We start from the raw sequence: 22,855 nt of genomic DNA, 5'->3' as shown, positions 1-22,855 counted from the left end.
ACGTGTAGCCGTGTGGGTTAAGATGGAAACACAATTGTGGATGACACAGGGGATGGTTCAGACAGATGGTGGTAACGTAGTCAGCACTCGAACACCACACTCGGATTAAATGAGGGAGGTAAGAGTGCATGTCAGGATTCATCCTTGCTTTGTTATCCCTGTACTGGTACATGGAATAAACCCATGGATTGAGAAATCAAGCCATGGCAAATAACAAAACAAAACAAAACAATCTGTAATTTTAGCTCAAGCAAGATGAAGAAAACAGATTTAATGACTAAGCTGTGAAGTGCAACTGGAGCCAGAAAATTGTGTAAAACTGTTTTATCGCCTAATAAGGTAAACTAGGATTTAATACCATGTTGATGGCAGGATAAATATTATAGGCCAATACTGTTAATAAAAACCAGATGGTTTGTGATAAGCCTTACAGGCTCTTGATAATCTACTAGCTAGTGAGTAAGAAAGTTGTCCAGATTTCTTAGCTTCACAATCGTTTGACTGCCAGTGCTTTGAAATGCTGAGACAGCACTGGTCAGCACACCAAACAGCATTTTGTTTAATGATTCAGTGTCTTACTGTATATATCAGTAAAACAAAATGCCTTGTTTTTCTTGGCTCTCAGAGATTTAAAGGTGGTGTCTAACATGTGTTCTTCCACACTTGTAAAAACAATGAACCTCAGGTTTTTTTCCTGTGCTGCTCTTAAGGATCTCAATTCTTTGTTTATATTATTTTCTACTGAGAGAAACAGGAGGTTTTGTTGGGGGTGAGCTGCATTGGGGTCTGTTGACACAGAGGGACTCTGCTGTAATACAGGAATTTTAAAAAGGGTTGGAAATTCTTAAAACAACTCGTCCGGGTGCCACTGATGGATTAGAGGAACGCAGACAGGAGAAACGTTTCCCTAACCCATCTGCAAAAACAACCCTCGTATTCTTGGTCACACATGATTTAAAATGGAAAAAACAAACTGTACAATTAGGTATTAAGAGCTTTTGATTTCAGTAGCTGCATCGTAATAGCTGCTGCATTCTGATGATGTGCGTGCATTCAAGTTAGTTTTAACCTTGCTACGAGCCATCATTAAGAAGTTTTTCAGCTGGTCTGCAACAGTGACCTTCTTACTGTATGCATGAATTCTGGTTTCTGATTAGTTGGTTTAATCAAGTAATATGTTTATATAGCAGGATTAAAAAATTTAATCTCAGTGTGGTTCTGTTTTATTGTCTGTCTGTTATTGCTATTTTACATTTTGTGTGATATGTCAACAGTCTTCTGAATATTAGCTTGGTTTTGCAGTGGCAGTGCAGTGAGGTAAAGGAGTTAATTGTTGGCCTCTTATGTCACTGGCCACCTGGCCACTGGATTGTATTACACCCTGGATCTTCACTAATGCTCCTTACGTTCTCCACCCCTGGCTTGAGTTAATGGTGTGGCATTAAAAGCATTCAGTCTGAGGTTAATGTGTTTCCCTTGCTGGCTCTTTGAACTCCCCCAACCAAAGGCTTTGATTTAATGATCAAAGCTAGGTTGTGATGCACCACGTAAGACCTGGGGAGGGGAGGGAGGTCAGCTTTTCTGCTTCCTTCAACAAGTGCTGTCAAGAGTTTAGATGGACTTGTAACTTTTAAAACACAAATCCAGTTAATAATAGATTTTCACTGCCTGCATATTAACTGTCTCTTTGCAGTTTTTTCCTAACTCTGTCTCTACCTGGGTTGCCACCTGAGTGTTGCATTTGTTGGCATCTGGCAAGGAACTACTTTGAACCTGCAAGCAAATAGCACTAGCAGGGAACAGCTGGCATATGATCAGTTTTCAAAGCTGTGGGCTCCTTGAAGCACATACAAAAGCAAAACTGACTTTATTATAAGAAAAAATGTCCAAAACCAGCAGCTTACCAAATTCAAAACCAATGATACCCAATGTCACATTGGAGGGATTCTAATCTAAGTGGATAACCTATTTGTTTTAGTGTGTGGGGCTAGGAAGAGAGATGGAGGATGCACTACAGTACACTGAGAAGATGCGCCTAGAAGATACAGAAGTTTAGTGCCATGTATCGAGAATATTTTAGCACTATAACAATACTGCATAGACTGTTGAAGATTTTCAAGTGTAAGCACAGTCAATGTTAATATAAAACGATAACAGAAGTTAATAATGGGTGTTGGCTAACAGTCTCGAGGCAATATTTGTTTAAGCTAGGCCTCTATTTCTTTTGAATAACTCCAAACTCCATTATTACCTGTCAGAATGCCCAGCTGCAGTGGTTTATACTACTTATCCTTGGTTGAACTTACGACTTTCCAGTTTATATCTGTGTTTGTAAATTCAATTATTTAATAAAAGGTACATTATGATATAAAATAAACTAAAACGAAACAATAATGAAACTGGTTAGATAATGATATTGTAGGTTAGGTTATTTCCTAATATACAGAAGGGTACAGTGATGTAATTCCTGTTTCTTGAGCCAATACTTAAAGAGTAGAGTTTTGTGGCTGGCTGTTAAAAGGGTAAACTAAACTCTGAAGTCCAGTCATTTGGGCTGGTTTGTATTCTTTGTTGTGTCTCTTTGTCCTCCACTTGCACACATTTAGGTTGATGCTCTTTCTTGTAAGATACACTAATAAAGTCAATTTGCATTAATGCTTGTCCTCTGCCTTCAACTCTCAGGGGAATGCTAATATTATCCGGGGGTAGGGATTCAGATCATGCTGTTGGTTGATATTAGCATCAATACCGTTCAGTGCACACTGTTAAACACAACACTGTTGCCATGAGGAACAGAATCTATGAATCATGTAGACAAGGGTGGCTCTGCAGTGTGTCACACTTCCTGGTCATATTTTTAGCAAGTGCCTTGAAGGCAAGCTGACCTTATCAATTCATTACACTGTACAGTGCTGCGTGGCTAATGGATTAGAGGAGCAGGCTGAAAACCATTTCCAAATCTTACAGCACCTTTAAAGGCTTGCTCTATTCTGCAGTGTTCTGTATCGGTCTTAAATTCAGGGATGTTTTAGTAACGTTAAAGGCATTAACATTATTTATTTATTTTTACTATATGTGTAGCTATATTGGGATATTAACAAAGCTATTTCTAGTGAAACTTGAAATTGGGGAAAATATGTCTATATTCAACAAAGAACAGTGAAAAACGGATGATTAATACACAGCTGACACAACCTTTTGTTTTCACAAAACCTAAATTTAATCTTAAATGACCACATGGGGAATGACCTAGCATTTTTTAAGTAAGTAAGGTCACTGAACAGATAACGGTATTGTTTTAGACTATATTTTTTGTCTAAAACAAGAAGGCACAGTAGGTAGACTTAAATGCATTCACTGTAACGTTTTGTTTTAAATCACATTTTTTCTATTGGGTAGTTTGTAGAGTTTGAAGAGGAACGACATTCACAGTGGCCGTGGCGTTTCGCCACAGCCCCTAAACATCAAGTAAAAGCTTTAATTATCCAATAAACATTGGAGCATTGTGCCTGGTTTAGGTCAGCATACTACAGAACACAGTCTGCTCTGAATTTGTGCTGCTCTGACTTTTACAGACTTTAATAATTTGTTTCTGTGACACTTTAAATCCTTCAGAATCACTGCAGCTTCTAACTAAACTAGTTTTTAACCTTTTTTATTTTTTTTACATAAATAATAAACAAGCCTCACATGAATGGTTGGTCTCTTTATTTATAATATTTCCTTTGAGATTTTAGTTGGAAGTTTCAGAACTGAATTAGATTGCATTTAATTGAGTAGCCTGTTACAGTAGTTCCCTTTTACTGTGAAATGTTTGGTGAAAATAACTCAAAGGGAAATATCAATCAAGAGGGTTTTTTTTTTTTATTTATTTGTAAAAGAGCTAAGGGTTTTTTAGATGGTATAAACAGAAAATGCTTACTGTTGTGAATAAACCAGAAACCTGCTCAAATTAATTTTGTAATTTGTTAACTTCCTGTATATTTTAAATAGGTCCTACTAAAATGCACCCATCCACCGACCGCCCTATGAGCTACTTCCTTCAACAACATTAACATTGGATGACCTTTTAAAAATTAGATTAGAACAGGAAACGTCTACTCTGCTTTGCTGGTAATCAATAATAGAAACAATGTGGGTTGATTGAAATGTTAAAAAAAACAAAAAACACATGGCTTGTCAAGCCAACTGCAATAACAGTAATGATTTTAGGGCAGCAGTGTGGAGTAGTGGTCAGGGCTCTGGACTCTTGACCGGAGGGTTGTTGGTTCAATCCCAGGTGGTGGACACTGCTGATGTACCCTTGAGCAAGGTGCTTTACCTAGATTGCTCCAGTAAAAGCCCAACTGTATAAATGGGTAATTGTATGTAAAATAATGTGATATCTTGTATCAATTGTAAGTCGCCCTGGATAAGGGCATCTGCTAAGAAATAATAATAATAATAATAATAATAATAATTTTAGTAAATAAACGCTTTGAATCAGTGCGAGTCAGGCGAGTTGTAGTCACTTTTATTAATCCTGTGTAGGAAAACCTGCTGTTGCATTGGAATCGTTAGAAATGTGCCGCTTTAACCTTTTCCCTTCTTCAGGCTCTTATCCAGTTGCCAGTTTACATCTCTCAGTGTGAAGAGGTTCGCCAGTTCTTTGAGACCAGACCTGAAGACATCAATCCCCCCAAAGAGTATGTTTATTTAAGCACGTCCTACATTAAGCAATGATATAGTCTGAGTCACAGTACTTTGTGCGTGTGTCTCTACCTTTTCACACATCAGTCATTTGCATGGTATGGTTTCTACCTACTTATTACAAAAGGTTCAGATACATTGATGGCTGATCCCTGATTGATCCAGATTGGTAAAGCAGTTTGTATGTATGATGAATGGATCTGAATCCTGGAAGTGGTATTGTTTGTTGCTGTGTTTTTAAAAAAAATCAGACAGTCTCAATGCAGTGTGCTGCGGTGCCAGTACTACTTCAATGCATTTTCTTCATAGGATGCTAAAAAAAAAAAAAAAAAGATCCCTAATAATACCATCCAATACATTTCATCCATAAAAGTACAGCATTTATAACAAGTTAACCCAGCTTTTCAAGGTCTGCTTGAAATCTCTGACAGAAATGTTGGATATAACTATTTTCTTTTTATAATAGTCACAAAACTGCACATTTATACATTTTAGGGCATATCTGTCGCTGTTAAGGTAATTCAGTTAGACTGTTATGTGTAGGTAATCAAGTTAAAGTACTTCTGATGTTTTGTAAGGTGTTTAATGAGGACATTCTCCCTTAAGAGCAGCTTCAAACACTACACTAGTATTGAAGTTCAGAACAACACTTGCGTTAAAAAACACGTTCACTTCCTGTCCTGTAGAAAACCTTTGTCACTAATAAATCACAAAGAATACATGCCAGCTTAAAAGTACAAAATAAGCTTTTTGATTTTTTTCTTTTTTTTTTTTTTTGGAGTGATTTCATGTTTAGTCGTTTGGACATTAAACTGAGTGAACTAGGTCTTCTTGGGGAAAAAAAACTAGCTTATTTCTTCAGAAGTTTCAAAGTGGAGATTAACAAATAACAGTCTGTTCTCACTGTGCAACTTTATAAATGGCTTCTTGTGGAAACCACAGCACACACAGCTCACCAGTTCAAGGCTGACGTTCACAAGTCAATCCGGCTATGCAGCAATCATGTATTATAATGTACTGTGCTGGTTTTTCAAAGTACAGTGATTCATGACGGGGTCCTGGGGCCAGATATTGCCTGATTCAACAGACCACACAACTCTGAACAATCACTTCTTTAGAACTTGCAACTAACTTGTCAAAGTATTATAAAACAATCAAAGTTATGCTACAGGAGGCTGTGTGGTCCAGTGGTTAAAGAAAAGGGCTTGTAACCAGAAGGTCCCCGGTTCAAATCCCGGCTCAGCCACTGACTCATTGTGAGACCCTGAGCAAGTCACTTAACCTCCTTGTGCTCCGTCTTTCGGGTGAGACGTAATTGAAAGTGACTCTGCAGCTGATGGATAGTTCACACACCCGAGTCTCTGTAAGTCGCCTTGGATAAAGGCGTCTGCTAAATAAACAAATAATAATAATAACATATCTGGTAATGTAATACTACAGTTAGAGCGTCAGTACTATCTTTAATGTACAGTGCCTTAAAATGTGGTGTTTTAATGATGGCATTATTTTGTGTTTTATATTCCTGACTTAAAAAGCAATGTTTCATAATATTTTCACCTAACTTGCCCAAAATCTGCTTTGAAAAGTCTTTTCAGTAGCTGTCTTTGCTGGAATAGTTAGTAAGTGTGGCACAACATTATTTAAGCAAACAACATCCCTTTAATTAACAACTGTCATCCTACAGAACTGATTTCCATTTGCAACTTAGTATCAATATGAAATGTGTTAAAGCACATCCATTTTATAATATCCCCTTTTAGAAAGAAGGAATTTGTGTATAGTATTTCCATCCTTGGTTAATTCAGTACAGTTTGTTTAGACTCGTGTCTGTATTTGTTGAGAAGAGGTATCTTATACCACAGAGGAGAATAAACCCTAGTCCTTGGAAAAGTATGACACAATGCTCAGCTGGGGTTGTTAATGTCTCCTGCTGTCTGCTTAAGCTTATTGATTTCTGTAGGGAGCGTATAGGAAGACTGTGCCAAGGATTGACACTGTCTGCCATTGCTCTAAAGGTAGACTAATACAAGAACGACCTTGGTTTTCCTTATAATAATTGGATTATAGCTTTCCCTTAATTTTAGCCATTGTAATTTGATATCTTGCCAGGTTCCATTTAGCAATTTAAAAGAGTGAAATACTGCTGCCTGTAAATCTGCGGTGCTGGCAGTGATGTCAAACTCCATATGCTGGAGAATTAAATTAGCAGCTCATTGAAAGAAAGCAGAGCCCTGTATAATAATCATAAAATACATTGCTGCATTGCACCTGCGTGCTACAATCACCATGTCTATGCAATGCATCTGTGTTCATTCAATGATTCACATTTTCTTGGGTTATTTAAAGTAAGGACTGCTTTTTAGTCACCTCTAGCATAGTCAACTGTTATATTTTTGTTTATATACTGTGTTTATAAACAGAACATGTGAAATTACATACCTCTGGCCACTTTAATTACGCAATAGTGCCTGTCGATTTTGAACCATTGAACCATGAACCATTGAAGGCTCTACCACAGTGTGGTAGAGCCTTCCTTGATAGGGCATTATCGCTATTAAGAAAATATTCTTTAAAACCTTGATTGACCTTGAACTTGTAATGATTCATCAGGTACCCTCTGCTGAGAAAAGTTTGAGGAAAATAGTCCCAAAAATGTTTATAAAAAAATAGCATCACATACTTAAGAGAGAAAAAACAAATAACCAACAGATCAAAGCAGGTTTCACATTTATGATTTTAAATTCCATTACTTTTTCACTTTATAGATAGAGATAGGGCTGTGTTTTACTGGCCTGCTGTACAAGTATAGGCACCAGCTGTATAGTATAAATGATTTGCCAAATATTTGTCCGAGAGAGAAATCATTATAATACAAAGTAACTTTAATTTCTATTGATCCAGAAGTTAACGGCGTCCATTTATTGGAGTGTAGCGTCATCACACAGATAGAGGTCATGCACTTCAAATATCTTGGTTTTATAACTATATATGCTACTACATTGATTAGGCGTTATATGTGCTTACATTTAAAAAAAAAAAATTATATATATATATATATATATATATATATATATATATATATATATATATACGCTGTATGGAACTTTTGGTGATTTTACTTTGAATGTAAAGTCTGGATCGTGAAAAAAAGTTCATTCTTTCATTTTCAGTGGTTCAAAGAAGTATGGTAAATATAACTGTGAGCCTGATTAACATAATACAGCTGTGCTTAAGTGGAAGTTTACCATTGTACTTTATCCACATCCAAAATAAACAGCTGGAGTCACTAATTTTAAGAACCCAGCTGAAGCAATTAATTTTGTGGATGCTGTGCTTCTATGTTAGGTATTTCTTGAATGTCCAAGTACATTTAAGTAGTATGCAAGACTCCCAATGCCTGACAATTCAAACTACCGTGTCGAATGGTTTTAAAATCTGACCACTGGTTTAGGCTCTTCAGTAAGGAACGTGTTACCTGGAGTGGACCATTCTTGGCTTACTGTTGCTTTGCACATATGTGATGGAATACGTGGGTCTAGTTAAGATGGTGTGTACAGAATTCAAGCACAAGGCACTTAACGTTCATCATCTTTTAATACATCTGGATATACACCACTGCACATCTGCAAAGCAGACAGATGAACAGATCATAACGGTGAACTTGGAATGCTCTTTCAAAAAGAGGGTCAGGAAACCCTTTAACAACCTACAATCATGCTAGCAAGTTTATTGCTGTAAATTTGATTCCACCGCGAAGCATTGTTAGGGTTCCGGAATTCAATATGGTAAGCACTATTCCATATCTTTTGAGTTGAAGTATATTCGCCCAAGTTTTTCGTTTTTTTTTTTTTTTTTTTTTTTGTCGCTGTACAATTACAGATGTTGAGGCTTGCTTGACAAGACAGATTTCAGTTTTATAACCCATTGGCACATGCATTAAGGAGGAGTTTTGGGATCTTCTGGGACTTCTGCTAGGTTGCTTTAGTCAAGCCAGACTTGCATGGAATTTCATGTCCCACCAATAATTAAGAAAATGCATTTATATGTGTTTTTTACATTTCCCACCATCTCTTAATCCTGGGGCTGTTCTCCAACATGGGAGACTTGGCTTGTGTGTGTAAGTTTAATTTTACTTGAGATCTTTTGCAGCCATCAGATCTGAGTACTCGCACTGGAGCCTGGGCTAAATTTAAAACCATGGCCCTGGTGTATTGATATAGTATATTTTTCCATTGCCCTGTATAGGCTTCGAACAAAATTAAAGCAAGCATTGCTTACTTTGCCACGTTGCTTTCCCAAGAGATGGTTGGAGTTGCTTTGAGTTTACAGTACTTTCCTGCTGGGTTCTATTTGTTATGAGTGAAGTGGTAGTAACAAGGTTGTCATAGCAAAGCTTATGTGATTAGGCCAAGAATTTAATAGCGAAAAAGAAACAAGAGTATCTGGCCAATTTCGAAGTGAGCTGCACAGCTCTGCTAAGGAAACACGCATGCAGGGAAGCCTACATGATCAGCTTTGCAGAGTATCTGCCGCCCACATGATCTGCAAATCTTAACACAGAGCCATTAATGTTGATAATGTATCCATTTTGAAATGGCGGTTTTGCTTACCATAACATTTTCATTTGAGAGCTCATTTTGCATGTATTTTTTACCCAATTTAAAATGCCAAAAAAAAAAAACAGTCATTTGGAAAAGATGTAAAATCTTATTGACCATTTAACAGGCTTACCACTTATCCTACCCAGTTTTCTCAAATTAGTGGCGAAATAAACTGAACGGTTGAAAGTGGCATCATAAAATCACTAGAATACTATCTGATCCCTTTTGAATGCTAGACTCATAAACAGTCTCTTACAGCCTCTCAAGGAAAACCTCGGGGATCTAAGCCGTCAATCACATTCCCCCAAATGTTGTCATAGTAGTAATTTATTTAATGCCACCAAATAGAACAGCAGTAGTAGTTCCTGCCTTACGGCACTAAACCAATGATCAGTTTCAATATGGGTCATTACAGGTATGTAGCTTAATTGGGAATACAATAAACATAATAAAGAAAACCATACACTCCATAACATGAAGCCTGTGGGGCCAAAAGGCTACTCCAGATACCAGTACATCAAACAGGTGGAGATTTATACATCCCCACGTCACATGGGCAAATCTCTTTGGAAACCTACCATGGCCCTTTCTTCATAAGACAATATGAAAGTAATCAATTCAACCTTTTTGTTTTTTATTTACAGGGAACCAATTGGAAAGAAGAAATCTGGTAAGGCAGTTTTAAAACCTGCGTTTCATCTCGTGGCTCTTATAAATCACCCCCCGCCCCCCCTTCCAACAGACAGTTTCACGCTCCAGGAAGCTTCTGCTAAAGCTTCTGTAGTACTGATGGGCTGAGCAGTTGTAATGGCCCCCTTGAGCTTTCAGTCTGAGCTACACTACATAAAGAGCATGTATTTGACAATTGGACTGTAAACCCCACTTAAACGAACACAAACTGTGATTCCTTCTTTTTTTTCACCAGTCTTCTAAACATTAGAGAAATTGCAACACTTTGCTAAATTGAAGCTGTTATTTTAACATATTATCCAGCCTTTGAATTTTCTCTCTATTGGCAGTAACTTTAAAAGATTTCTTTATTAGTCAGATTTTTTCTTTCTTCCAAAGACAAAAGCGCCATCTGGCTGCTGTGATGGCTTTTTGCTCCCGTATGGTATCCTGACACATGTAGTTTTCATTTTGCAAAACAAAAATCTGTTAGCATTAAATTAGTAACAGTGATATCAAATGAAGAACAGTCGCAGAGGAACCAGGTATACGGTATGGCATAACCAGCAAGTCATTTATTATCTTATCAGCTTAACGAAGTTCATTAAGAATCTTTATGAATATGAGACAATGTTAATAATGAACCACCAACATATAAATAATTGCATTCCAAAAAAAAAAAAAAAAAAAAAATCATACGAAATACAATATTTAAGATCCTTGTTGCAGCCTTTTGTCGGATCATTAATTTTCTTTATCTAATCATCTCACGTTTGTCCTGTCATTGTCATTATTCCTTACACTTGCTTTCATTCATTTTCCTTCATCAGGGCTTGTCAAGAGAGCGACATCTATCCTAAAGAGAGGTAGTAACAGACACTTGCTTGGCCCTGCTCTCGTTTCACTGTCTCTGCGTAACAATTATTGCTTATTTGGTCTGATTCGGCCTGTGAGGATTAATCCAGCACAAAACAAAAACCCCAAAATTCAATTCTGCCAATTGGGGAGTAGCCATGGTCAACTCTATGCTCATTCACTCTGGTGTGGTTTCATGCATGGCCAGTGTCCATGATGCACTCTTTTGGTAAGAGAATTAAATAAAATCTTGTCCATTTAAAATAAAAAAAAATCACTTACATAATCTTTGGGCTTTGAAAAGCATTTTTTGAAGATACAATCTCATCCCCTACACGACAAATCATATAATTGTTGCATGATATAATTGCTAATGGCTTTTAAATTAATGGGAGAGGCATAGCTTCTTGTGATTTCACTTCCTGAAGGGAGATTCTAGCATAGGTTTTCTTTTAAAACTTTTAAAATAAAACTTCCAATTGCATAAAAAGCACCTTAAAACGAATTGTTACTGAACACTCATATTTACGCCTCCAAGATGTTGTTGTTGTTACGTTATGTCTAAAAAAAGAAAGACATTTTAAAGCAACATGCGTTTCCATTTTAAAAAGGCAGGCTGTTTCTATTTATAATTGCGCTGTTACACGCAGTGAAACTCCTACCTGGTGATCTCGCTGCATTGTGTGGTGACAGCGTGGTTTAGATGAACTGTTAGTTTTGATATAAAAATAGACTTACTGTCTGATTCAAGAGATTTTTTTTTTTTTTAAATAGATTTGTTTCTTGAGTTTATTGATAGTCTTATTTTTCAAATGTATTGTTAAATTGCAAACAGTACCAAGGTGTATAGAAACACAATGAATGGATGTCAGTCAATTTAATGTTGAACTTTGACTCTACGTGATACTTTTAAAACCTAGATATTTTGATCAAGTTGTAAACAAATATAAAAGAGCAAACATAATGAAAAACAAATGACCTTTTCCCTAGAAAAGCCGTATAATAAAGTGTCACCTAAAACAAATGTTTGTTTGCTTTCGTGATTTGTGGTGGTTTGCTATGGTCAAGAATTGGTCTTTTATTCTATTTCCATAGTGGTAACATTTTAATGGTGATGTCACTGGTTTGCTATCACTGTCAGACATTCTGGTACTGTCTAAACAATTCTCAAAGGAGTCGCAACCTGGCTTCACTTTACTGTATATAGAGCCCTCTCTGGTGAACATATTAAATCCATGTACATACCCTAGTACTCGTTCGATCCCAAACACCTCCAAGCTTTATGGGTCTTGCTAATCCCTCTTTTTCTGCCATCATCTTTACATTTTCTCCAAACCTATTTTCTTTCTTGATACACGCCACTTGATGATAACGATGAGGTAGACCAGCATTCAAAGTGAAGTTCAAAATTGTTAACCCCGTCGTGCTTTGTTTTACAGCGGGCGATCTTACTGCTGGAGACCCCCTTCTTTTAGATCAGTATGTGGCTGTGACTGACTATAAGAAGCAAGAGAGTTCAGAAGTCAGTCTCTGTGTTGGACAGGTGGTGGAAGTGATAGAGAAGAATGAGTCTGGTAAGGGAACTGGGTTCTGCTTATTCTGAAGGTGTGTCAAGATAATACATTAACTGTAATGCACTAAGTTTGCCACACATGTATGACATGGTCTATTATAAGCATTGGTTTGTGTATACCATATACCATACTGGAATTATTTTCTTTGCATCTAAATGCAGGCACTATTATGACATTTAATTTTGTAAACAAAGGGCCCAATTCAATTAATGGCAGATTAGGGGGAAAAAAGCATTTTACAAATAAACACAATTAACTAAAGTGAATACATGTGTTTGGATTATCAACTATGAATCAATTAATGGTCTGCTTATTGAATTAATTTGTAATTTTCTAAAATACCAGCGGCTCGCCAAACGACACCTGCCATTTTTCTAGCAAAAAATAAACTGAATTGAGCCCTCAACGCATTGAACAAGCAATGGGGCCATCCAAACATAATGCCGTACATACCCCAGTGGGAAATTTCTGCAGCTGTTAAAAAATCCCTTTAGATTTCACATCCTCCATTCGAATGGTGGCTTGCAATTAAGTTTGCTGCCTTTTCTTTCCAGGGTGGTGGTTTGTGAGCTCGGATGACGAGCAGGGTTGGGTCCCAGCTACATGTCTTGAGGCTCAGGATGATCCAGATGATTTTTCAATGCCAGCTGACGAAGGTAAGAGCAAAAAACATGCCTCCTGTCTTGCATTTATTACCAGTTTAGACAGGGGCCTAGACAGGTGTCTAAAGGGGTAATGTAATCAACAGATACCCCATCAGAATAAGCCACAATTTGACTTGTATGGCGCATATTACAACTCTAAGGAATCATCCTGGATTGCATCAAGCACCTATCTGTGGTTTTTAGTAATCCAGGGAGGTTACATGATGTGGTAAAATGCTCAAATAAATTCCAGCTCTTCTCCAAGTCTTAGAATAAGTTGTGATAAAGGTCTGTAGTCTTTTGTTTCATAATAATATTATTATTCATAATAAAAACCATAGGCCTAATAATTTCTACAAGTCTGCCCCTTTTACATTGTTTGAGTAAACTTTTTGTTTTTAATGTGCAGTACGACACATTTATGAAAAAGGCCAGATGAGTACTGAAGCCAAATAATGGAAAATACTGCATTATAGTTTCCACATGGGCTTGGGGCTTTGTCACCCTTACACTGCCAGTGTTAATGAGCTCCATACTTCCTGTCTACTTACTTCCTGCTTCCCACTGTGCTGTTAGTCACTCGGAAATATTGGTCTTTACCGAGGCACATGGGCCGTCGACGAACATTAGGGGATCTGTTCATCACCGGCTGTGGGCAAGGTGGAGAGTGCATTGTTGTGTCATTTGTGACTGTGCTCCTGCATGCTTCTACTGTTGTACTTGTGTTGCATGTGATGTGGAGTCTCATTCTAGTGTCTGTGTAAAGCATAGCAGGTGTTTGGTATGAGTCGCCTGCATTTAAAAATGTTAGGACTTCTTGTTAGATGCTTTTTAAATTTATTTTCATATTATTAAATATTAATACATTAAATATGTATTACTTTCTTTGAATGACATTAGTCTACATAAAAATACCAGGATTCAGCCATTGAGAAGCGACCTCATGTTTACATTTGGGGAAATCTGTATTGACATATCATGAATAAATATTATAAGTCATTTCTAAAGAAGTTTATGTTTAAATGTAATGAGACATGATATTATACTGTATTCACATTTATTTTCAATTTAACAAACATACCTAATATTTCACATTTTTCCTCTCTGCTGTCATAATTTGATGCTGTGTGTTGAATTCTAGAAAAGCTGGGTAAAGTAAATTTCATGTCTGTCATCATTTTGCATGCATATCTTTCCAAAATCTGCCTTTATCCTGAATGTAGTTAGGCTTTCCAATATCATAAAGCAGGGAGGAGATACAATCTTACATACATTAGCTAGAACAATATGTGGTGATGGCCACCCACTGAGTAAATCCTTATATTTAGGAAAATGCATTAATCATTTACAAACTAAAGTTCAGAAGGTTTAGTTTGTTAATGAAATCAGTTTTGATTTTCCGGGAGTTAAAGCTATTGGAAAAAGGTGTATAATAGTTGGTCTTTAATAATGGCCACATGTCTTGCAATTGCACCCTGTGCTGACGGAGCTCTCCTGTGTTCAGTGTCATAACCAGAGCTGACATTCTACCGAGGTCGAACTTAGGTTTCAAGCTATAGCTGCAGTATTTATATGACTGCTTGGTATTTACTATTCAACCTCCAAATCTATGTTACATGGCAAACCAACAGAGAAAATTAAGGAGTCTTTTGTACTTTACCAGAATATTTACATGAGCATCAGCATTGATGATGCAAAAAAATAACCGAGGACACGACCTCAGTGTCGTCTTAGCTAGTTACGGCCATGCCTATGTTCAGCTTATATTTCCATTAATTGGTCTAAAATAGGGATGGTGATGTCACAATTTCTTGTCAGCCAGAAATATCATAAATTACTTAAACTAACTGTACGCTATGTTTTGAAGTTCTTTACAAATGTATTTTTTATTAGTGGAGACAAAACAGGACATCGGTATGTAATGTGTGAAAATATGTAATATCATGAAGTTTTGTTTGCTTGTTTTCCAGAGGAGAAATATACAGTTATTTACCCGTACACTGCCAGGGACAAAGATGAAATTAATTTGGACGGGGGAATGACTGTAGAGGTTATCCAGAAAAACCTGGAGGGCTGGTGGAAAATCAGGTAACTCTGAGTCAAAATGTTGGAGCTGTCATTTAAAACCAGAGTAAACAAGGGGCAATAGTTCCAGCTACAATTGATCTTACTTGGGTGTGTTTATAAAATCCTACTCTTGTAAAAAAATAAATAAATAAATAATAATAATAATACAGTATTTCAATGATCATTAGCCACAAAAACAAGTTGAGACACAAAATGCAATAATGCATCTCAAGTTATTTACCCTGGAGTAAAGGTCAGACCGTACGCTTGGCAGAATGTTTCATATCATTGTGAAAGGAACCTTGACTGAAAGCCAAGAAGGATCTCTGTTCAATTAAATCTGTTCCATGTCTTAATTCTGCTAAAAAGCCAAGTCTATCTGACCATGCATTGTACATGAGTCAGCAATTTCTAACTTCATTCTTCATATGGCTTAGAATGCTATAATGTTAAGAGATGGTGGTACAACAATATTGCCAAGTCTGTCCAAAAGAACAGCCATTACTGACTTATTAACCCCCCGACTGCCGTGATGACGACCAGCTTTAGTGACATGCACTGTACTGTAATTGGCAGGGGGCTTTGAGGAGGTGTAGAACACAAAAGACCCCAAGCCCATGCTATTGATTCTCTGAGAAAAGATGTGAGCAGTAGCTATCACTGCATACAATTTTAAGCAATTCCCATCTACAGGTAAATTGACTTTATAACAGAAGGCATCTGGCAGTAGTGTAAAACTCCTTGGGAGCTAATGAGTTAACATGCAGTGGTTGTAGTTGTTGACTCTTGGCATTGGGCAGTTACTCACATCACAGTTTAAAAGCCCCTTAAACCACAGACTAGTCATACTTGACAGTTTGAGGATTATGGAAATATTTTTTTGTGAAATGAGTAATTTGCCTTGTAGTCAATGGCACATTATTGACTGCACCTGGTCTGACCTAGCACACTTTCCAAACCTTTGCATTGGTCAAACATAACATTTACGAACACTGATGACATTATTGACTGGATATTGCTGAATTTGAACCTTGCAGGTATCAAGGCGAGGAAGGCTGGGCTCCTGCTTCCTACCTGAAAAAGGCTGATTTGCTGACCCAGAAACTGGCATCAGGCTGCCCCGCTCACTCAAGTGCCTCTGATCTAGACGGCTTCTCCAGGCAGGCAAACGCTGCCAAAGAAGGGGACAACACGAACAATCAGAAAGACTTCAAGTCAGAAGCCTGTTTTTCACCCTTTGCCGATGTGAGACACAGTAAGTATGAAGTGTAGTATCATGCCCTTTCTGACAGATAAGTATTAGCCTATGTTAAGGAAAAGGCTATATTGTAAATTGTGTATCATCCCAAGCTCCAAAGATCCTCCAAGAAGGACTTCACCAGATAGTTTTATTAAATATGATAACTTACAAGGGAGGTGGGATAACAGGAATGATAAATGTTAGTAAAGAAATTTAGCAGGCTTGTAAAGTAACCGTACTGTCCAGTAAAAAAAAAAAAATCAAAGGTTTATAAATGTGTTTATTTTTAACAGAATCTCCTGATGCAAGACATCGCCCCCCACCTCGACGGGATCTTACTATAGTGAGTACATGTTCAGATTTTAGAACAGTAACTGAAAACATTATAGCAAAATACTGATGCAATTATGGTACCTAGTTTTGTAGATATTGCTCAACAAGATGTGCTAAATGCATTGTTGCACTTCCATACTAGAGACGGATGACATCATAAATACTGAGACATAACTCATTCCTTTCATTTCTAGCCAAGGGGATTACATTTACCTAAACCGCCCATTCCTCCTCAAGTTGAAGAGGAGTATTATACCATAGCAGACTTCCAGACCACCATTCCTGATGGCATTAGTTTTCAAGCTGGTATGAAAGTGGAGGTAAGATACTGTTGAAATGGAAGTCTAGTTTGTGCAGTGAACTTTTGTAAAGTGTTCAGTCTTGTAGGCTAAACATAGTGTTTAAGAACTGGAGATGGTGAATAATAATTTTGAAAAACAGCACAGACAAACAGTTAATTCATAGCTGTTTTTTGGGCTCATTTTACATGTTCTGCTTGGTGCTGTTTTATAGATTATGCTTATTGGACTATTATCATATGAGCATATGCAACAAATTCCAATTTTTATGTTAAATTAATTCAAACATGCTGCTAAAAATGCCTGTACAACATAAAGTTCAGCCATGACATTTGGAATCAAGTACTGGCATAAAGGTTGCTTAATAGTTTGTTTGGTTTTTTTTACCCCCCCCCCCCCCCTAGGTTATAGAGAAGAATTCAAGTGGGTGGTGGTACATTCAAATTGATGAAAAAGAAGGTTGGGCTCCCATCACGTTTATTGATAAATATAAGAAAACCAGCAATGCAACACGGCCAAACTTTCTGGCTCCTCTGCCAAATGAAATGGCACAACTTAAACTGGAAGATGGCACCACCAACCACGTTGCCCATGAAGATGATCCTTGGATTTCAAAACCTCTTCCTGATGACCCATCCATGAGCAATGGGTTGTCAGGCAAACCAAAGCTCAAAGATTGGAAAACTAAGGATGCAGTAAAAGGCATTTTTCCAGACAACAAGGCAGCCTCCAATGCATTTTCAGGAGCTGTGCAAACTGACCCTATCTGCCCTTCAGCTGAAGAAAAACCTGCTCTGCCACCAAGAAGAGAATCTATAAACAAGAGCTTAGAAGTAGAATTTACAGAAAAACAAAAGCTTGACCTGGGCAAAGGCCTTCCACCTAAACCGCCTGCCCCAGGGGTCATTTTACCCATGATGCCACCTAAACCTGCTCCTTTTAAAGGAGAGAAGGTCCCAGATCAGAAAAAAGAAGATAAGAATAAAGTATTGCATCTCAGAAACGAGATGGGCTTAGAATGTGGGCATAAGGTATCGGCAAAGGAGGTTAAAAAATTCAACCTCAAACCTGTCGCAAAACCAGGGAAGTCAAAACCAGAACCATCTGAAGAAAAGCCTGAACCTGTTGGCCAGACGACATTTGCAAAGCCAAAACCCCAAGTGAGGCCCAAACCAATTCCATCTCCAAGGGTGGAAGGTCAAACAGAAAGCAAGGTGGACATCACCAATCTCAGAAGCAGGCTTAGACCTGCAAAGCCCACAGACAAAGGTTTTGAACTGGATATTTCGCAGCAAGAAGCAGTTAACAACTCCCTTAATAATGTGCCTTCGACCAGTAAAGGGAACGTGGAACCTAAGATTCCCCCAAAGCAACACAATGGTCACGGTCAAAACGATAGCCCGCAAGGATTCCCTGGCAAGCCGGTGCCTGAAATCTCAACAGGGGAGACGGAACCACCAAAGATCTGTGTTTCGAAAGAAGCCCCACAAAGGCCTACTGTTCCACCAAGAAGGCCCCCACCACCAAAGAAATCATCAGCCCCATCCAGTCCTACAGAAGCTAAGGGGCCGATTAAAGATTTGCCCGAGGTGAAACCCTCCAGCGTACATCACAGACCTGTGCCCCCAAAGCCCAAGGCACTTATACCACCTCCTAAGGATGAATCCAAACTAAAGGGAGCCTTGGGGCCAAAGCTGTTGAACAAGCAAGCGGAGAAACCTGACCCACCTAAAGAAAAGCTTCCTTCCTTGTGGAAGGAAGGTGATGTGCCAAAGGAAAAGTACGTGGCTGTTGCTGATTTTGAAGGAGACGAGCAAACCTCTGGATTTAAAGAAGGGACAGTGTTTGACGTGCAAGAAAAGAATACCAGTGGGTGGTGGTTTTGTAAAGTTATTAGTGGTGGGCCAATATGGGAGGGCTGGATCCCTTCCAATTTTTTGACCAAAAAACAATAGATATTAAACATTAGGCTTTTTTTTCTTAACCTTTGTTACTTTATATTTAATTTTTGTATTTTTTTAATTTATAGGTGGTTCCTTTTAATAATTACATTTCATCACATTCCATTGTTGAAAGGTGGAACGACGACGTATATTCTTAGCCAAATAAATAAAACAGCCCCATAAGAAACCTGTTTTCTGTAAATTTAGAGAACTTAAACCAGATTCCATATTCAAACACATTGGACTATTACTACTCTGTTTTTGGTTTTCCACCTTTTAATGTCATGCTATCATTTTTTCTTAATATATCTTTTTATATTTAGAGCATTGAGAAAAAAAATCTATATCGTGCAGTACTTTATGCCTTACGTACTATTTTGCTTCCATATAACACAAATTAAAATGTATGCAAATAAGTCAGGTTATCCTCATGAAGTGTGCATATTGGATTAACTGAAACAATGCTGTGTAGACTGTAGGAGAAAAATATATACAACAAATGAATGAGGCACATTTTCTATGAAGTATTGCCAAACTAAAGACTAGAACAATAGAATACCTCAGAATAGTTTCTCATTCAAAATGTTCAAACCATACATTTCAGAGGATGTCTTTCACAGAAAATGCAATCTATATATTTTTCAAGGCATATAGTTATCTAGTTATCATACTTCATTTTCAGGGGAAGTTGATTGCTCAAGTAACCATCAGTTATCTAGACTTATGTAATGCCTCCTTCCATTGATAGACCAGGGTTCATTCACTGTGGCTTTTTGTAAGAAAATGTGAATACATAATAACAATAATGAGATATAATAACTTCTGTCGTTAACCCGCTGTGTTGGAAGCTTGTGCTCTTTAAGCATGTTTGCACAGTTTCACCCTGAAAACTCTCAGTGTAGTGGTTTCATTTTTCAGAATTAGTTAAACCAGCATTTGTTTGTGCAGCATCTGTGTGAACTACTATATTGTCAGCCAAGTATAGGGTTTGTTCACTGGGGCGCTTTGATTAGCTGTTTAATGCAATATTATATTTTCTGTTTTAACACACTACTAGTGCTTGACTGGTTTCAAGCATGGAATAAGTAGATACCTAATATTAAGACGGGGAGGGGGGGGTCTTCTTTTAAGTAACCTTAGACATTTCTTTAGGACTCTTTACCTCAAGCTGAGCCAGAACACTTGGTCTGAAGGTATAAACCCAGCCAACAGAAACTCTGAATGCCTGTTCTGGTAAAGAAGGGTTTGAACGTGGTGAGATCCGATACCATCACCTCTCTGGAATCTGTACCAGAAGAAACGGGCAAGGCCTGGAGCCCCTATAGGCTAGCCGCAAATTATTATTATTAATTTTTTTTTATGTTCTTTAACAAACAATAATGCAGGTATTATGCATTGTGCATCATATTAAAGCACATCAATGGATTTAAATGGGTTTCCCCAATTAGTAGAAACAAACCTGTTCTGCAATACAGCGGTTAGAAACAAATCACATTTGTGAAACGTTTTCAAACTGGATTGGGTCTCAGTGTTATCTTTTCATTCATACGTGAATAAAAAAAGAGCAAAGAAAGCAAGCGCTAGGCTTTAACTCTAGTTTTATAACATGGTGCTTTTAAGATTGCTGATGTTTGCTATGAAGGTTTAAATTGGGCGATACACTATAAAACTCAACATGGGTCTTTGGGGAGGGTGGGAGGGGGGTTTGGAGTACAATAGTGTAAGTGATAAAAGCTGTTGCTACTAATACTTTACGTGAGTTGGGTGTGTGAGGCTGTGTGGTCCAGTGGTTAAAGAAAAGGGCTTGTAACCAGGAGGTCCCCGGTTCAAATCCCACCTCAGCCACTGACTCATTGTGTGACCCTGAGCAAGTCACTTAACCTCCTTGTGCTCCGTCTTTCAGGTGAGACATAGTTGTAAGTGACTCTGCAGCTGATGCATAGTTCACACACCCTAGTCTCTGTAAGTCGCCTTGGATAAAGGCGTCTGCTAAATAAACAAATAATAATAAATAATAATTTCCCAGGCCCTGTTTATTTTATGATATACTTGATAAGGGGTACACAACATATTCTTTTATGTAATATTAAAATAGTACTGAATAAGCAGACCCTTTTTCATTTCAATAGACATACCTGTTCTGTTGTAATGAGACAGAGGGTTTCAGGAGAAGTGCAAAAATGGGGGACTAGCTGGGTTGCAAAGTATGATTCTTTTGTCCCCTTTCAGTAGAGCAATTCAGATCAATCACACTGCCAGGTATAGGTGAAACCACTATAAGCATGGGTACAGTACTCTACACGACCCACCAGAGGCTGATGGTTATATCAGTTGTGAAGCCTGACTGGATCTGTTTTACTCCAGGGATGGTTGGTGCTAGCATTTGAAAATGAAACTGCATTTCAGAGGTCACAAACTACAGAAACGAACAAGTTGTGTGCTCTGAAGTACTTAGAATTTCAAAGTTAAACTGAAATAATCTCCCAAGTCAACCTGAGATGGACAGACAAATAAATAATGACAAGTCCAAGAATGCCAAGCGGAAAGACATTACTATTGATAAAAAAAGAAGATTGGATTCAGTGAAACACGGTGATACAAGGATTCAAATTAAAATATGCCATCCTTGAAAAGAAGCCAACTTGGCAGGTCAGTAAATATAACATGTAGCATTAACAATGAAAAAAAAAAAGAAAATATTATATGAGCTGACCTTCCTTCCCACTGTAAGAAGGAGAAATTGTTACATACACCGCCTGTATTTGTAGGTAGTTGGAAAAATGGGTTCAGTAACTGTCGGGGAAATGGAAAATATTTAACTGGATGAAGTTTAACCTTCAGCAATTCCCATAATGTGATTATGGGTTAGCAGTAATAAAAAATATATCCAGGCCTAATTTTACTTTAACAAAATGCAACTACTCCAGAAGTTACTTAATAAAATACACACTGAAATGTATGCATCAGTAGTACATATTTATCCTTCAGTACACTGCCAAATCCATACTGAAATGTATGCATCAGTAGTACATATTTGTCCTTCAGTACACTGCCTTTTTATTAATGCTGTGTCTGGAATTATTACAATTCTTCGTAAAACTGAGTACCGTGCCTTCTCAGAATTAAGTTTGCTATTGCCGAATGAAGTCTGTTTTTTGGAATGGAAACTGAATTGAAGCTGGATATTTGATGGGATGTTATTTTTCTGATGTACAATCAAAGTACTGTAATAAAACAAACAGTCTGTTTTATTTAAGACTTGCAAAATGTAATTTCATTGCCCCTGCTTTTTTTTGTTGCAAAAGTTTATTTTATACAAATTTAATAAACATTTCTCATAGCTCCAGATCCTGTGTTTGTGATTTATTTGGTATTAGAAGTGTACTGTATATGCTATGCTGTGAAAGGCTTTTTTACTTGGGAATACCAACTGTACAGCTAATCATATTAGATGCAAACAGATGGAAGTGTTGAAAAGTGGACATGAAAAACAGGGCATCTGATTGAATAAGGATTCTCAGACATACATGTTTAATAACATCTCTTGGATGATGCTTTTTTTTTGCTTCACAATCTTGATACAAGATAGAAACCTTGCAGATTGACTCAGCCGACAGATTATAAACCTCAGAAAGCCAAACAGGTTCAAGGTACAGTGCTAATGATCTAGTAGCACTTTCTTGAAATGTGCTTTAAATAAACACAAAGTTAAAGATATACAGTAGCTTAAAAACAAATTTAGTTATATTTATTACAAAATGAATATCTGCAGTGGTCATTACCTGTAGATAACTGGCCTTGTCTTTCAATATGCTCGTTCTCTGGCTCTGCACATCTGCTGTGACTGGCGCGGTCAGACATTAATGTTTAAAAACAGCGCCATCTTGTGGCATGGTCATCTTCATGGCAGCATCATTGGACAGCTATGGCCCACAGAATAC

The 22,855-nt window shown here is 37.5% G+C and overlaps 1 protein-coding gene across 2 annotated transcripts in view; it reads left to right on the top strand.

Moving 5' to 3' along the window:
* LOC117431501 (SH3 and PX domain-containing protein 2B-like) overlaps positions 1-22,260 on the top strand; it is a 46,420-nt gene extending 24,160 nt beyond the window's left edge. The window contains exons 5-14 of one of the 2 annotated variants that reach the window (XM_058996259.1): positions 4,594-4,685; positions 9,935-9,960; positions 10,790-10,825; positions 12,254-12,388; positions 12,943-13,044; positions 15,003-15,120; positions 16,137-16,354; positions 16,633-16,682; positions 16,867-16,992; positions 17,376-22,260. In XM_058996259.1, the coding sequence (XP_058852242.1) occupies positions 4,594-4,685; positions 9,935-9,960; positions 10,790-10,825; positions 12,254-12,388; positions 12,943-13,044; positions 15,003-15,120; positions 16,137-16,354; positions 16,633-16,682; positions 16,867-16,992; positions 17,376-18,926 (2,454 nt within the window). In that variant the 3' untranslated portion in view covers positions 18,927-22,260. The remainder of the gene's footprint in view (positions 1-4,593; positions 4,686-9,934; positions 9,961-10,789; positions 10,826-12,253; positions 12,389-12,942; positions 13,045-15,002; positions 15,121-16,136; positions 16,355-16,632; positions 16,683-16,866; positions 16,993-17,375) is intronic. The other variant, XM_058996260.1, reaches the window with a different exon arrangement.
* The last annotated feature ends 595 nt before the right edge of the window (positions 22,261-22,855 follow it).

The sequence above is a fragment of the Acipenser ruthenus genome, chromosome 22 (genome assembly GCF_902713425.1).
Source record: "Acipenser ruthenus chromosome 22, fAciRut3.2 maternal haplotype, whole genome shotgun sequence".
Taxonomy (NCBI): Eukaryota; Metazoa; Chordata; class Actinopteri; order Acipenseriformes; family Acipenseridae; genus Acipenser; species Acipenser ruthenus.
The sequence above is the reverse complement of the archived record's forward strand: the minus strand, read 5'-3'. Positions and strand labels throughout refer to the sequence as shown.